Source organism: Cherax quadricarinatus, chromosome 19 (assembly GCF_038502225.1).
Source record: "Cherax quadricarinatus isolate ZL_2023a chromosome 19, ASM3850222v1, whole genome shotgun sequence".
In the NCBI taxonomy this organism is placed as follows: domain Eukaryota; kingdom Metazoa; phylum Arthropoda; class Malacostraca; order Decapoda; family Parastacidae; genus Cherax; species Cherax quadricarinatus.
In genome coordinates, this window is record NC_091310.1 from 26,203,809 (window position 1) to 26,220,943 (window position 17,135).

Sequence of the window (17,135 nt, forward strand, 5' to 3'; positions counted from 1 at the left end):
CAGCAGCAGCAGCAGCAGCAGCAGCAGCAGCAGCTGATGGTGCTACAGCAGCAGCAGCAGCAGCAGCTGACAGTGCTACAGCAGCAGCAGCATCAGCAGTTGACCATGGTACCACAGTATTTCGATAATATTTCTCACCCTTTTTACCACAGGGTTGGCACTAGAAGCTTTCTTGGGGCCCATGGTCACTTATTTTGCAGATAAAATCACCAAAAACGCTGTAATAATACGAAATGTTCCGATTGTATGCTTGGATGTTACCGCGGAAGCTGGCTTGTAAACAATGCCACCGGCGGAACATGTGAGGCTGGCTCAGGCCTCACATAGACGCGTCTCGGACGAATAGCATTGAGCGAGTTTTTTAGCGCTATGCGAGGCAAAATTTTAGTGATAAAATGTATCGCTATGCGGATTTAACGTTATGTGATGCCAACGGTATGCGGGGGTCCACTGTACCAGGAAAAGTGTACGGTAGGGTTATTATTGAAAGAATTAGAGGTAAGACAGAGAGTAGGATTGTGGATGAGCAAGGAGGCTTTAGAGTGGGTAGGGGATGTGTAGATCAAGTGTTTACATTGAAGCATACATGTGAACAGTATTTAGATAAAGGCAGGAAAGTTTTCACTGAATTTATGGATTTAGAAAAGGCATATGATAGAGTGGATAGGGGAGCAATGTGGCAGATGTTTTAAGTACTGTACGTATATGGAATAGGTAGTAAGTTACTAAATGCTGTAAAGAGCTTTTATGAGGACAGTGAGGCTCAGGTTAGGGTGTGCAGAAGAGAGGGAGAATACTTCCCGGTAAAAGGAGGTCTTAGATAGGGATGTGTAATGTCACCATGGTTGTTTAATATATTTATAGATGGCGTTGTAAAAGAAGTAAATGCTAGGGTGTTCAGGAGAAGGGTGGGATTAAATTATGGGAAATCAAATACAAAATGGGAGTTGACACAGTTACTTTTTGCTGATGACACTGTGCTTATGGGAGATTCTAAAGAAAAGTTGCAAAGGTCAGTGGACAAGTTTGGGGTGGTGTGTAAAGGTAAGAAAGTTGAAAGTGAACATAGATAAGAGTAAGGTAATGAGGGTATCAAATTATTTAGATAAAGAAAAATTGGATATCACATTAGAGAAAAGGAGAATGGAAGAAGTGAATGTTTTCAGATATTTGGGAGCTGATGTGTCAGCAGATGGGTTTATGAAGGATGAGGTTAACCATAGAACTGACGAGGGGAAAAAAGGTGAGTGGTGCGTTGAGGTATATGTGGAGACAAAAAACTTTATTAATGGAGGCAAAGGAGGGAATGTATTTATTTAGTAATTTGAGCATACATACAGAGGTACAAAAAAATACAGGTAAGAGCAGCATGCCAAAGCATGAAAGTATGAAAGTATAGTGGTACTAACACTCTTATATGGGTGTGAAGCTTGGGTTGTAAATGCTGCAGCGAGGAGGCGGTTGGAGGCAGTGGAGATGTCCTGTCTAACGGCAATATAATGAGCCTTTTTTCTTTAATTCTTTCTTTATACTTGTACATTATATAATCTTTAAGCTTAATGTCAGCAGCCATCCCCTAGTACATGAAAAAATTACAAAAATCCTTGTATGGAACTGTGCGCTTCACAGTTCTAGCAACTGTGTTCAGCTCTTATGCGCATGCGCACATGTCCGAGATAAGACACTGCAGGTTAGGTAGAGAGAACACTGTCACTTACGCAGTGCCGACCCTGTTGTGCAAGTGTAAGGTAGTGTTTCTTTTTGATTCAGTGACGTGTGTTGTGCTTAAAAACCATGTACCATATTCTTGAATGTGATAGTGTAGAATTAGATGATTATCATGCTTCCAGCTATTTTATTTAATTCATAGTTTTTTTCGGTTCTTTTATTTTACAGAAAATTTAAATAATTCAATCATGGCCTCCTTGCATCCCCAAAAAATAAGTTCTGTGACTGTAAGTGAACTTCAGCAGCTTAAGTTTTCACAGTTGTCCCTTCACGAGAAAGTTACAGTTAAGAAAAGAGGCCGTTCAACACCTGATATTCATATATCTCAGCCAGGAATAAGCAACAACAAGAAGTACATTCATAGCTTTAATTAATTTAATTCAATGGCTAAAAATTTTCTGAAGCAGCACCTCCACTAATTTTAGCTATGAGCCACCACTGCATTTTGCCATCCAGTGATTTTATCAGTATAAATTCAGGGACATAAATGGAAGACAGAAGGACTATACAGAAGATGAGGTAATCAGTCCCTCAGCCTTGAAATTGGTGTGAAGAGCACCGTAGTCATGAAGATTCTGGAGCACAGGCAAGTCGTGAAGATTCATGACTACAGTGCTCTTCACACCAGCTATAAGGCTGAGGGACTGATTACCTCATCTTTTGTATATAGTTCTTCTGTCTTCCATTCATGTCCTTGAATTTGTACTGATAAAGCCACTGGATGGCGAAACATCTACAATAAAGATACCCAGATGTTGCACATATGTCTAATTTTCATCTTGTCGGTATTGTATACCATTCAAGTACAATTTACACTACGATAACTACTTATGTGTACCTGTAACTAAATGAACTTAGTCCTCAATTCTGTTCAAGAGATGCCTGTCCTGTAAGCAACATACACCAAGCAAACATAATTGCTTGAACAGAATCAGGGATTAAGTAAGTTTATTTAGACATAGGTACACATAAGTACAGTTATCATACATAGTGTAAATTACTTACGATAATACAAAAAGAGTGAAAGTGCTATACTGTGCTTGTAGATAAGAAGCACAAGAATGACTATGGCAAGTAATACACATTTCAGCCACAGATGTATTCCAATTGTACAGAAGTGATGATTCTGCAACATGTAATACCTGTTTGTCTAGCTGATGATGAGCTTCACGAGTGTCTCTTTCTGAGACAGAGTGACAGAGACAGAGACAGAGATAGACAGGCACAGTCATGTTAATGTGTGTGGAACAGTTAGAACATAGAAAACATATGACAAGGTTCACCAAGGGCAGTGTACTATCAGCAATGTTTGTGACTGCACCATCAGCAATGCTGAGTGACACTTTGACACTGTTTCAAGGAGTTTCATATACTCCAGGAAGTCTAAAAACATTGCTGGGGCCTATAAATAATTTATATATATTTCTAGACAACCTAGGTAGTATGTTGGTAGACAGCAACTGCCCAGGGAAGTACTACTGTCCTGCCAGGTGGGTGTGAAATGGAAACCTGTAATTGTTTTACATGATGGTAGGATTGCTGGTGTCTTTTTTTCAGTCTCATAACCATGCAAGGTTTCAGGTACATCTTGCTACTTCTACTTACACTTAGGTCACACTGCACTTACATGTACAAGCATATACATATATATGTACACCCCTCTGGGTTTTCTTCCATTTTATTGCTAGTTCTTGTTCACTTCCTCTTATCTCCATGAGGAAGTGGAACAGAATTCTTCCTCCGTAAGCCATGCATGTCTTAAGAGGCGACTAACATGCCAAGAGCAAGGGGCTAGTAACCCCTTCTGCATACATTACTAAAGTTAAAAAGAGAAACTTTCATTTTTCTTTTTAGGTCACCCTGCCTTGGTGGTATATGGTTGGTTTGTCGAAAGAAGATTTCTAGACTAAAAATGCCAGAAGCAAGGGGCTATGTGACCAGGGCAGGTGAATATGTTCACCTGGCAGTGTGTTTGTGACTGTTTGATTACTATTTCTGTACCTAATACTTGTATCAGAGCAAAGATTGGCTATAAAATCACTACTATAATCTGTAATTATCAGAACATGAAAACTACATAAACTGAAAAATAACAAGAAAAAAGTTGTCGGCATAATTTCTGCTAGCAGCAGGACTCCATGTTGTCGTCACATTAGCATCTACTGCCAACTTTGCTGCCTTATATCTCGATAGATACTGATCCTAATTTTTTTTCTTATTATACAGAAACTGACCTCTTAAAAAATTTTTTTTTTTTTTTTTTTTTTTTCAAAATATACGGAGCACTAGCGGAGATGCATAGATCAACACCATGACAGGTAAAAGGTTAAGACACCTGCAGTCCCTGTTCAACTACCAGTAAATAGGTACAGGCAAGCCCTGCTTATACAGCAGGTTAGGTTCCGGGTAACCGCTGTACAGCGAAAATCACCGTTAAGTGAATCATAGACTTTTCGCTTTCAAATTCATATAAAAGTCTTATAACATGTTTACATTATCATATATTAAGTGAGCAATAGAGTTAGGTCTAAAAAATGCATATGCAGTAGTACATACATTACTTACCTTAAAATACAGTGGAACCTTGACTTATGAGTTTAATCCATTCTGTGACCTAGCTCGTAACTCAATTTACTTGTATATCAAATCAATTTTCCTCATTTAATTTAACTGAAAAGCCATTAATCCATTCCTGTACTCCGGAGACAAGACAAAATACTCGAATATGACACTAATATCAACTGTACGGCTTATTTATCTATCACAATTCATCTAATATGACATAATAAACAATATAATTAACACAAACAAGATATATACTCTAGAATGAATAAAATAGGCCATAATATGGTGGCAGAGGCAGTGGCAGAAGTGTCTGCCATTTCCTGTCTTTGACTATAGTATCTTCCCATGCTCTTAGTGTAAGAAAAAATGGAGTATTTGTGAGGCTAACTGCAGAAATATCATATATAAAAACACAATAAATCATAATACACTACAGAGTGTAAAGAAATGTTAAACTGTTTATGTAAAGTGTATGTGTACTTACACACTAGCAGCAGAGATGGTGGGGGAGGTTGAGGGTAGGGGATGTTGAGGGTGGGGGGAGGTTTAGAGTGGGGGAAGTTGAGGCTGCGGCATATGATGTCAGTGGCCCTGTAAACCTCCAACAACAACATTGTTTTGTTTGATCGCTGAACTTAACTGATACAGCTTTAGTACCTACATATCGTAGATGTACTAAGATGGTATTGCCTGGCTAAGTCCGTGGAAATCATCATCTTTTTCTTCTCAACACTGTCCTTTGCACTTATTTTCCTAGGACCCATGATTAGAAAAAAGAAATTTGGCCAAATGACTAAAAAAAATGCAAGCAAGCACAAGAGAACTGCTCCTACAGCGATGTAAACATGTGTACTGCTTACTGGATGTTTTGGCATCAGCTGTACCAACTAGCATTCTGATTATTACGTACGTATTATTATTATTATATTATTAATTTAGGGAACTGAAGCTCTATTGTTATAGTAATAATAATAATGATAATAATAATAATAACAATATTATTATTATTATTATATCATTATTAATTTGGGTAACTGGAGCACAGATCCAATTCCTTATATCAAGAGCCCTCACCAGTGTCAAGAAACCTTGACGCTTGTGAGGGGCTCTTCATCTAGGGAACTGGATTTGTGCTCTAGTTACCTAAATTAATAAAATAATACACATAATAATAATAATAATAATAATAATAATAATAATAATAATAATAATAATAATAATAAGTAATAATAATTAATAATAATTTTTTTTTTTAACAAGTCGGCCGTCTCCCACCGAGGCAGGGTGACCCAAAAAAGGAAGAAAATCCCCAAAAAGAAAATACTTTCATCATCATTCAACACTTTTACCTCACTCACACATAATCACTGCTTTTGCAGAGGTGCTCAGAACACAACAGTTTAGAAGCATATACCTATAAAGATACACAACATATCCCTCCAAACTGCTAATATCCCGAACCCCTCCTTTAGAGTGCAGGCATTGTACTTCCCATTTCCAGGACTCAAGTCTGGCTATATAAAAATAACTGGTTTCCCTGAATCCCTTCACTAAATATTACCCTGCTCACACTCCAACAGATCGTCAGGTCCCAAATACCATTCGTCTCCATTCACTCCTATCTAACATGCTCACGCACGCTTGCTGGAAGTCCAAGCCCCTCGTCCACAAAACCTCCTTTACCCCCTCCCTTCAACCTTTTCGAGGATGACCCCTACCCCGCCTTCCTTCCCCAACAGATTTATACGCTGTCTATGTCATTCTACTTTGATATATTCTCTCTAAATGACCAAACCACCTCAACAACCCCTCTTCAGCCCTCTGACTAATACTTTTATTAACTCCACACCTTCTCTTAATTTATGTATTATAATTTATGTATTATAATAACGAATGCCGCCAACTCAGTGCACTGTTTACCTTGCTGTGGGAGCAGTTCTCTCATGTTTTGCTTACATTTCTGACAGTCATTTGGCCAAATTTCATTTTTCTAAGCATAAGTCCTAAGAAAGTAAATGTATAGGACAATGCTGAGAAGAAAAAGAGGATGATTTCCATGGAATTAAAGCATGAAATCATAGATAAACAAGCGAGGTGTCCAGGTTTTGCGTTAATAAAAGTATTAGTCAGCCCTCTGACTAATACTTTTATTAACTCCACACCTTCCCCTAATTTCCACACTCTGAATTGTCTGCATAATATTTACACCACACATTGCCCTCAGACAGGACATCTCCATCACCTCTGTCTCCTCACTGCAGCATTTACAACCCATGCTTCACACCCATATAAGAGTGCTGGTACCACTATACTTTCATACATTATCCATGGAGGCAAAGAAGGGAATGTTTTTTGTCTCCACATATACCTCAATGCACCACTCACCTTTTTTCCTTCATCAATTCTATGGTTAACCTCATCCTTCATAAATCCATCCACTGACATGTCAACTCCCAAATATCTGAAAACATTCACTTCTTCCATACTCCTCCTCTCCAATTTGATATCCAATTTTTCTTTATCTAAATCATTTGATACCCTCATCAGCTTACTCTTTTCTATGTTCACTTTCAACTTTCTACCTTTACACACTCTCCCAAACTCATCCACTAACCTTTGCAACTTTTCTTTAGAATCTCCCATAAGAACAGTATCATCAGCAAGAAGTAACTGTGTCAACTCCCATTTTGTATTTGATTCCCCATAATTTAATCCCACCCCTCTCCCCAAAACCCAAGCATTTACTTCTTTTACAAACCTATCTATAAATATATTAAACAACCATGGTGACATTACACATCTCTGTCTAAGACCTACTTTTACTGGGAAGTAGTCTCCCTCTCTTCTACAAACCCTAACTGAGCCTCACTATCCTCATAAAAATTCTTTACAGCATTTAGTAACTTACCACCTATTCCATATACTTGAAACATCTGCCACATTGCTCCCCTATCCACTCTATCATATGCCTTTTCTAAATCCATAGATGCAATGAAAACTTCCCTACCTTTATCTAAATACTGTTCACATATATGCTTCAATGTAAACACTTGATCGACACATCCCCTACCCACTCTGAAACCTCCTTGCTCATCCGCAATCCTACATTCTATTTCACCTCTAATTCTTTCAATAACCCTACCATACACTTTTCCTGGTATATACTCAATAAACTTATTCCTCTATAATTTTTACAATCTCTTTTGTCCCCCTTCCCTTTATATAAAGGAACTATACATGCTCTCTGCCAATCCCTAGGTACCTTCCCCTCTTTTATACATTTATTAAACAAAAATACCAACCACTCATGCACAATACCCCCCTCCCCTGCTTTTAACATTTCTGTCATGATCCCGTCAGTTCCAGCTGCTTTACCCCCTTTCATTCTATGTAATGCCTCACGCACCTCCCCCACATTCACATCCTGCTCTTCTTCACTCCTACAAGATGGAATACCTCCCTGGCCAGTGCATGAAATTACTGCCTCCCTTTCTTTGTCAACATTTAAAAGTTCCTCAAAATATTCCCGCCATCTACCCAATACCTCCATCTCCCCATCTACTAACTCCCCTACTTTGTTTTTAACTGATAAATCCATTCATTCCCTAGGCTTTCTTAACTCCAAAATTTTTTCTTATTTTCATCAAAATTTCTTGACAGTGCCTCTCCCACTCTTTCATCTGCTCCCCTTTTACACTCTCTCACCACTCTCTTCACCTTTCTTTTACTCTCCATATACTCTGCTCTTCTTATAGCACTTCTGTTTTGTAAAATCCTCTCAAACTACCTTTTTCTCTTTTATCACACCCTTTACTTCATCATTCCGCCAATCACTCCTCTTTCCTCCTGCACCCACCCTCCTATAACCACAAACTTCTGCCCCACATTCTAATACTGCATTTTTAAAACTATTCCAACCCTCTTCAACCCCCCCACTTCTCATACTTGCACTAGCCCACCTTTCTGCCAATAGCTGCTTATATCTCACCTGAACTTCTTCCTCCCTTAGTTTATACACTTTCACCTCTCTCTTACTTCTTGTTCCCATTTTCCTTTTGTCCCATCTAACTCTTACTCTCACTGTAGCTACAACTAAATAATGATCTGATATATCAGTTGCCCCCTCTATAAACATGTACATGTATATCCTGAAGCCTATCCATCAACCTTTTATCCACCAATATATAATCTAACAAACTACTTTCATTACGTGCTATATCATACCTTGTACGTATATTTATTTATCCTCTTTTTCATAAAATACGTATTACTTATTACCAAACCTCTTTCTACACATAGCTCAATTAAAGGCTCCCCATTTTTTATTTGCCTCTGGCACCCCAAATTTACCTACTACTCCCTCCACAACATTTTTACCCACTTTAGCATTGAAATCCCCAACCACATGTACTCTCACACTTGATTCAAAACTCCCCACACACTCACTCAACATTTCCCAAAATCTCTCTCTCTCTACAATTCTCTCTTCTCCAGGTGCATGTTTACTATAACCCACTTTTCACATCCAAACTTTATTTTACTCTACATAATCCTTGAATTAATACATTTATACTCCCTTTTTTCCTGCCATAGTTTATTCAACATTATTGCTACTCCTTCTTTAGCTCTAACTCTATTTGAAACCCCTGACCTAATCCCATTTACTTCTCTTCACTGAAACTCTCCCACCCCCCTTCAGCTTTGTTTCACTTAAAGCCAGGACATCCAGCTTTTTCTCATTAATAACATCCACAGTCATCTCTCTCTTATCATTCGCACAACATCCATGCACATTCAGACATCCCACTTTGACAATTTTCTTCTTATTTTTAGTAATCTGTACAGGAAAAGGGGTTACTAGCCCACTGTTCCCAGCATTTTAGTTGACTTTTACAACACACGTGGCTTACGGAGGAAAGATTCTTACTCCACTTCCCCATGGATATAAATGGAAAAGTAATAAGAACAAGAATTAAGATAAAATCAAAGAAAACTCAGACGAGTATGTATAAATAAACGTGTACATGTATGCGTAGTGTGACCTAAGTGTAAGTAGAAGTAGCAAGACGTACCTGTAATCTTGCATATTTATGAGATAGACAAAAGACACCAGCAATCCTACCATCATGTAAAACAATTACAGGCTCTCATTTTACACTCACTTGGCAGGACGGTAGTATCTCCCTGGGTGGTTGCTGTTTACCAACCTACTACTGTACCTATATTCCTAGCTATTCATATATAATGTAAAGGCAAACTACTGACATCTTTTGAAATCATATGGGTACCTAATAGGACTTATGATGATGATGGTTTCGACAGTCTGGCGAAGGGGATATGGGGACATATTGGGCAATCCAGTGGGAATCTGTAATCATAAAGTTAAGAACCCCTGCCCTAGAGAGTCAGAAATCTGATAGGATGTCTACTGTTCTTAAGAACATAAGAACATAAGAAAGGAGGAACACTGCAGGAGGCCTGCTGGCCCATACTAGGCAGGTCCTTTACAATTCATCCCACTAACAAAACATTTACCCAACCCAATTTTCAATGCTACCCAAGAAATAAGCTCTGATGTGAAAGTCCCACTCAAATCCAACCCTTCCCACTCATGTACTTATCCAACCTAGATTTGAAACTACCCAAAGTCCTAGCCTCAATAACCCAACTAGGTAGACTGTTCCACTCATCAACTACCCTATTTCCAAACCAATACTTTCCTATGTCCTTTCTAAATCTAAACTTATCTAATTTAAATCCATTACTGCGGGTTCTCTCTTGGAGAGACATCCTCAAGACCTTATTAATATCCCCTTTATTAATACCTATCTTCCACTTATACACTTCGATCAGGTCTCCCCTCATTCTTCGTCTAACAAGTGAATGTAACTTAAGAGTCTTCAATCTTTCTTCATAAGGAAGATTTCTGATGCTATGTATTAATTTAGTCATCCTACGCTGAATGTTTTCTAACGAATTTATGTCCATTTTGTAATACGGAGACCAGAACTGAGCTGCATAATCAAGGTGAGGCCTTACTAATGATGTATAAAGCTGCAGTATGACCTCTGGACTTCTGTTGCTTACACTTCTTGATATAAATCCCAGTAATCTATTTGCCTTATTACGTACGCTTAGGCATTGCTGTCTTGGTTTAAGGTTGCTGCTCACCATAACCCCCAAGTCCTTTTCGCAATCTGTATGGCTAAGTTCTACATCATTTAATTTATAAGTACTAGGGTTATGGGCACTCCCAAGCTTCAGAACCTTGCACTTATCTACATTGAACTGCATCTGCCACTTTTCTGACCAAGAATAGAGTTTGTTTAAGTCCTCCTGAAGTTCCCTAACATCTACGTTTGAATCAATTATCCTACCTATCTTTGTGTCATCGGCGAATTTGCTCATATCACTAGTAATTCCCTCATCAAGATCATTGATATATATTATAAACAACAACGGGCCCAAGACTGATCCCTGTGGAACGCCACTTGTTACAGATCCCCACTCGGATTTAACCCCATTTATGGACACTCTCTGCTTCCTGTCAGTGAGCCATGACTCGATCCACGAGAGCACTTTTCCCCCAATGCCATGGGCTGCCACTTTCTTTAACAGTCTATGGTGCGGAACTCTATCAAAAGCCTTACTAAAATCTAAGTAAATAATATCAAATTCTTTATTGTGGTCAACAGCCTCAAAAGCTTTACTGAAGAAAGTTAATAAATTAGTTAGACAAGACCGGCCTCTTGTGAATCCATGCTGAGTATCATTAATCAAGCTATGCTTATCGAGATGGCTTCTTATAATCTCAGCTATAATTGACTCTAGTAATTTGCCTACAATTGAGGTCAGGCTTATTGGGCGGTAATTTGACGGTAACGACTTGTCCCCTGTTTTAAAAATAGGAGTTACATTAGCCATCTTCCACATATCAGACACTACACCTGTTTGAAGAGATAAATTAAAAATATTAGTTAATGGTTCACAGAGTTCCATTTTGCATTCCTTAAGAACCCTTGAAAAAACCTCATCAGGACCCGGCGACTTATTTTGCTTCAGTCTGTCTATCTGCCTCACAACCATCTCACTAGTGACTGTGATGTTACATAATTTATCTTCTTCTAGCCCACTGTAAAAATTAATTACTGGAATATTGTTAGTGTCTTCCTGTGTAAAAACTGAGAGAAAATAATTATTTAAAATCAAGCACATTTCATTCTCATTGTCAGTAAGGTGCCCATAGTTATTTTTAAGGGGACCTATCTTATCTCTAACTTTTGTTCTATAGACCTGGAAAAAACTTTTTGGGTTAGTTTTAGAATCCCTAGCAACTTTAATTTCATAGTCCCTTTTAGCTTTTCTTATCCCCTTTTTAATGTCCCTCTTAATGTCAATATACTGATTCATAAGATGACCCTCACCTCTTTTGATACGCCTATAAATTCCTTTCTTATGCCCTAGTAGATATTTGAGCCTATTATTCATCCATTTTGGGTCATTTCTATTTGATCTAATTTCTTTATATGGGATAAACGCTCTTTGAGCAGCATGTATAGTGTTCAGAAAACTGTCATATTGATAGCTCTCTTCGTTACCCCAGTCAACAGATGATAAGTGTTCTTTAAGCCCATCGTAATCTGCTAAGCGAAAATCTGGGACTGTTACTGAGTTATCGCTACTATCGTACTTCCATTCAATGCTAAATGTAATTGATTTGTGGTCGCTAGCACACAGTTCCTCTGAAATTTCTAAATTATTAACAAGGGATTCATTGTTTGCCATAACTAAGTCAAGCAGGTTATTTCCCCTTGTAGGTTCTGTCACAAACTGCTTCAAAAAACAATCCTGAAATACTTCTAAGAAGTCGTACGATTCTAAATTCCCAGTCAAGAAATTCCAATCAACATGACTAAAGTTAAAGTCTCCTAGAATTACTACATTATCGTGCCTTGTGGCCTTAACAATTTCCTCCCATAGTAGTTTCCCTTGGTCCCTATCTAAGTTAGGGGGACGGTATATCACTCCTAAAATCAGTTTTTCATGCCCCTCTGAAAATTCTATCCAAACAGACTCTGTATGTGTTACTTCAGACTTAATACCCGTTTTTATGCAACAGTTCAAGCGATCTCGGACGTACAATGCCACCCCACCCCCCCTCCCAATACTTCTATCTTCTTGGAACAATTTAAAACCCTGAATATGACATTCCGCAGGCATGTCCCGACTTTTTGAATTAAACCACGTCTCAGTTAAGGCAAATACATCAATGTTACCTACACTAGCAACTAATCTCAACTCGTCCATCTTATTCCTAGCACTACGGCAATTAGCATAATAAACATTGAAAGACTCTCCTTTCTCTTTACCCTTCCTGCTCATTTCTATTTTTCTACTAAACCTATTACCGTCTTTATCACCCAAGGTCCCTGGCTTTTCAATATCTATCTCGTTCTTATTATTACTAGTTCCCCTAGAACTCGTAATATTACTACACTGGGACTTCACTGTTTTCCTGCCAAAACCCATACCACTAACTATTCCTAGTTTAAAGTCCTAACTGCTCCCTCCACTGCAGTTGCCAGTGCTCCCACCCCACACCTAGATAAGTGAACCCCATCCCTAGCATACATGTCATTTCTGCCATAGAAGAGGTCCCAGTTGTCAATGAATGTTACCGCATTTTCCTTACAGTATTTGTCCAGCCAGCAATTGACACCAATTGCCCTGGACAACCATTCACTTCCAACTCCCCTCCTTGGCAAAATACCACATATGAGAGGGTTCCCACCCTTACTTCTAATTATTTCTATTGCTGACCTATACCTGCTAATCAGGTCCTCACTCCTACGTCTGCCAACATCGTTGCCTCCAGCACTGAGACAGATAATAGGATTGCTCCCATTACCTCTCATGATGTCATCCAGACGGCTAACAATATCCTCCATCCCAGCCCCAGGAAAGCAAACTCTCTGTCTCCTACTCCTGTCCTTCAAGCAGAACGCCCTATCCATATACCTAACTTGGCTATCCCCAACAACAACAATATTCTTACCTTCCTTAATGTCTTTCGTCGTGTCGTTCCCAGTAGTCAACTCACATTCGTCGGGTAGCACTGAGAATGTATTGGATGTTTCCACAACAGTTTCCACGGCAGTCTCTTTCTTCTTCATCGTTTCTACCTTTCCATTCGTCTTCTTGATCGTCAACTTCTTTCCCTGCTGTCCAGCCACTGACCAGTTTCCCTTCTTGACCTGAGGACTCAAAACAGGAGGACTACTACGAATCTTCTTGTTCTCCTCGGTCAATCGCCGAATTTCCAAATTCGCCAACCTCAATTCTTCCTTAAGCTGTTGGTAAAGTTGCTCGATGGAGGGCATCTTGCTTCAATTCTAGAGAGCGCGCAAACAGGTCTTCACAGAGCCAAGTACACGTCAACACTGCGCAAATGCCAACTCAATCAGGAGCTACTGCGCAGCACGTCCGCACGGCCCAATAGCCTGTGCTACCCTGAGAGCCAGTAACTACCAGAGGTAGTTCATTCATCTGCATATTACACCCATGTTATATCTTATGACTCTTTTTGGGCTTTCCCGCTCTTTTCTACTGTAAGCTTATTTCTTGTTGTGTACCTTGACTAATAAAAGCAGAAGGTAATTACCCATTTTCTCTCTAATTTCTTCCTTTTTTCTTTTCCTTTACCCCAAGTTCAGCCAGTGGAAGTGTAGTCACTATGACTTTGTATAATGACCTCTTAACGTCAGTGCACACAGTAAGTGAAAGCTGTATTAACATTTGTGGTCCAAGATATTCAACCTGCTCCCAGAAGACAAATACTACACTGATACCTAGGTAAACGTCCTTAATACATTCCAGGACGTTGGACTTATACCAAACAGGATGTATACCAAATGAATTTTCCCACAAGAAATATAGGAGAAACAATTAATCCATTCCCATGAAATAAATATCCTATTGTTACTGGCATATTATACATTGAGGGGGTTGTATAAAATAATTTAAATGCTGCTTAATATTAAAATACAGTACATACATAATACAAAAGAATTAGATGAAATATATGCAAATTTAACCTCACTTTACTTTGCTGAAAAGTCAAGTGCCTACTAGGATAGTGCTGAGAAGGGAGGAGGAGGAAATGTTATTGTTGGAAAGGAGAGTCCCTTTCTCTTTTCTGTCCCTTTTCCCTATTTGAACCTGGTTGAAGCTCACCAGGTTTGACTTTTACTAAAAATCAGTCCAAAGAACTTTGCTTCTGCTTTCTCCTCAGGATGTTTCAGAAATGTGACATTGTCTGGTCATTCCAGATAATGCTATTACGGCTTGTTTGGGCTTTGTTGGGGGTGGTACTTCTCTACAAAGTTTTTGATGTCCATCCATTTGGCAAAGATTTCCTCGATTAATGAAGCAGGGGCTTCCTCTATCTCCTCTTCTGAGCCTGAAGAGAGTGCATCCATCTTAGTCTTGTGCTCCTCCTTCTGAAGTTCCTGCAGCTCCTCAGTGGTCAGCTCTTCCCTGTGCCCCTCCACTAACCCCTCCACAACACCATCACTCACATCCAGACCCATGGACCTGGCCAGAGACAATATCCTCCACTATAGACACAGCTTCAAAGCCCTCGAAGTCCCTTTCATTCGCTGCTTCTGGCCACAAATTCCTCCAAGCAGAGTTCATTGTTCTGTATGAAACTTCTCGCCAGGCTTTGTCAATGAGAGTTATGCAATGGGCGATAGTAAAGTGATCTTTCCAAAACTCTCTCAGGGTTAACTCTGTGTCAGAGGTCACTTCAAAGCACCTCTGGAATAGTGCTTTAGCGTAGAGTTTCTTGAAATTATTGATGACCTGCTGTCATGGCTCATTTTGACCCATACAAGTTCTAGCACGCGAGTCGTATTCCAAACAAAGGTCATATACCAAGCAAAAATTTTCACATCCAAACAGGACATATACCAAGTTGGACTTATTCCAAAGCAGACATATACCAAGGTACCACTGTATTACCAGAACAAGTGCAGAAGTTTTCAAGAGGAAACTGGATTACTACCTCCCAAGTACCAGATCAACCAGGCTGTAGTATATCTGAGAGCCAGTGGACTGCCAACAGGAACAGCCTGGTTGAATAGGCAATCAACAAAAAAAACCTGGCCTAGGTCAGGCTGTGAGAGTAGAAAATCTCTTGAAACCCATCATATGTTCAAGCAAAAATTAAATCACAACTTGTTTTCCATATACAAAGTACTACTTATGATGATTAAAAAAAAAATTTCAACAAACTGGCCGTAACCCACCGAGGCAGGGTGACCTAAAATGAAAATGAAATTTTCTTTTTAACCCTTAAACGGTCCAAACGTATATATACATTTTTTCAACATCTGAAAGTATGTAAAAAATGTAGATCTTCTTATTTGTTTTACATTTGAAAACGTGTAAAAAACTTTTATCTACTTTTTTTTTTTGTTATGTTTGAAAATATGTAAAAAAAAAGTTGATCTGCTTTTGTAGCACTACGAATTTGAACGTCGATCTGTTTGGACAGTTTAAGGGTTAAATTTAGGAATTTGTACAGGAGAGGGGATTACTAGCCCCTTGCTCGCAGCATTTTAGTTGCCTCTTACGAGACGCATGGCTTACTGAGGAAGAATTCTTTTCCAAGTATGTAAACTAAATAATAAAAATTACTCCTATTGTCCAGGCGATTAAGATTTGCTCAGTAAAACCTGCTATTTGCTCAGTATACTAAATGTATATCAAGGTCAAAATTACCTTTACACACCTGCATGAAGTTGTACTAAATCCTAGAGTTAAGTAAATATAAGAGTGAGAATGAGTGGGTATTACTAAGACCTGTTTAGCATGGGCCAGTTTTACTACTACAATCCCATTAGTTTAGGGCCTTAACATGTAATAAGACATTTGTCAATGACTAAGTGGATGAAGAAACAATACTTACAGGATATTTATGTATACCAAAAAAAATTAGAACATCTGTTATGCACATAAATCCAAGGTACATTTGTAGACAGTATTTACCACAATGAATAATCTTAAAGGCATAACATTATATAACTACTGGGTAATGCACTACATCAAATTTATTACTCATACATACATTTCAAGGGGTAAACCTTGAACAAATATACCCATGGATAACTTTCAACATAATGCTTAATCACAACTGACCTTAGAGAGAAGAAGGCTTTTTCAGTGTATCCTGTAACAGCTGTGGCAATTGCAAGCATAAATGTAATGATGCCAAACGTAGCATGGACAGGAACCAGACCAGAACGGAATCTGACAGTTCCCTGCTCACAGCACAGCAATAACCAGAAGCTGAAGAACCCTACCACCAGCTGCAATCATTTCACATTTAATATATATATTTCTTTTAACATGTTTTATACTGAGTAAAAAAATTTCTCAGCAGAGGATGCCTACCTAAGAAATGAAACTAAAAATAGATGTTAATAATAATACAGTGGACCCCCACATAACGATATTAATCCATTCCTGAGAGCTCAATGTTATGTGAAATTATCGTTATGCGAATGAATTTTCCCCATAAGAAATAATGGAAATCAAATTAATCCATTCCTGACACCCAAAAGTATGAAAAAAAAAAATTTTTACCATGTGAAATATTAATTTTAATATACACAAACTGAAGAAGACATGTACAGTTACATGACACTTACCTTTATTGAAGATCTGGTGATGATTGATGGGATGGCAGGAGGAGGAGAGTCTTAGTGTTTAGAAGGGGAATCCCTTTCCATTAAGACTTAAGGTGTCAAGTCCTTTTCCGGGGTTACTTCCCTTCTTTT

The 17,135-nt window shown here is 38.6% G+C and overlaps 1 protein-coding gene across 6 annotated transcripts in view; it reads right to left on the minus strand.

Moving 5' to 3' along the window:
- Positions 1-17,135, minus strand: part of LOC128688286 (no extended memory) — a 160,668-nt gene that overhangs the window by 34,296 nt on the left and 109,237 nt on the right. For all 6 annotated transcript variants that reach the window (XR_011392182.1, XM_053776029.2, XM_070086573.1 and 3 more), the window contains exon 5: positions 16,495-16,664. Coding sequence is in view for 5 of the 6 variants with exons in the window: in XM_053776029.2 (XP_053632004.1) it covers positions 16,495-16,664 (170 nt within the window). In the remaining variant the exon portion in view is untranslated. The remainder of the gene's footprint in view (positions 1-16,494; positions 16,665-17,135) is intronic.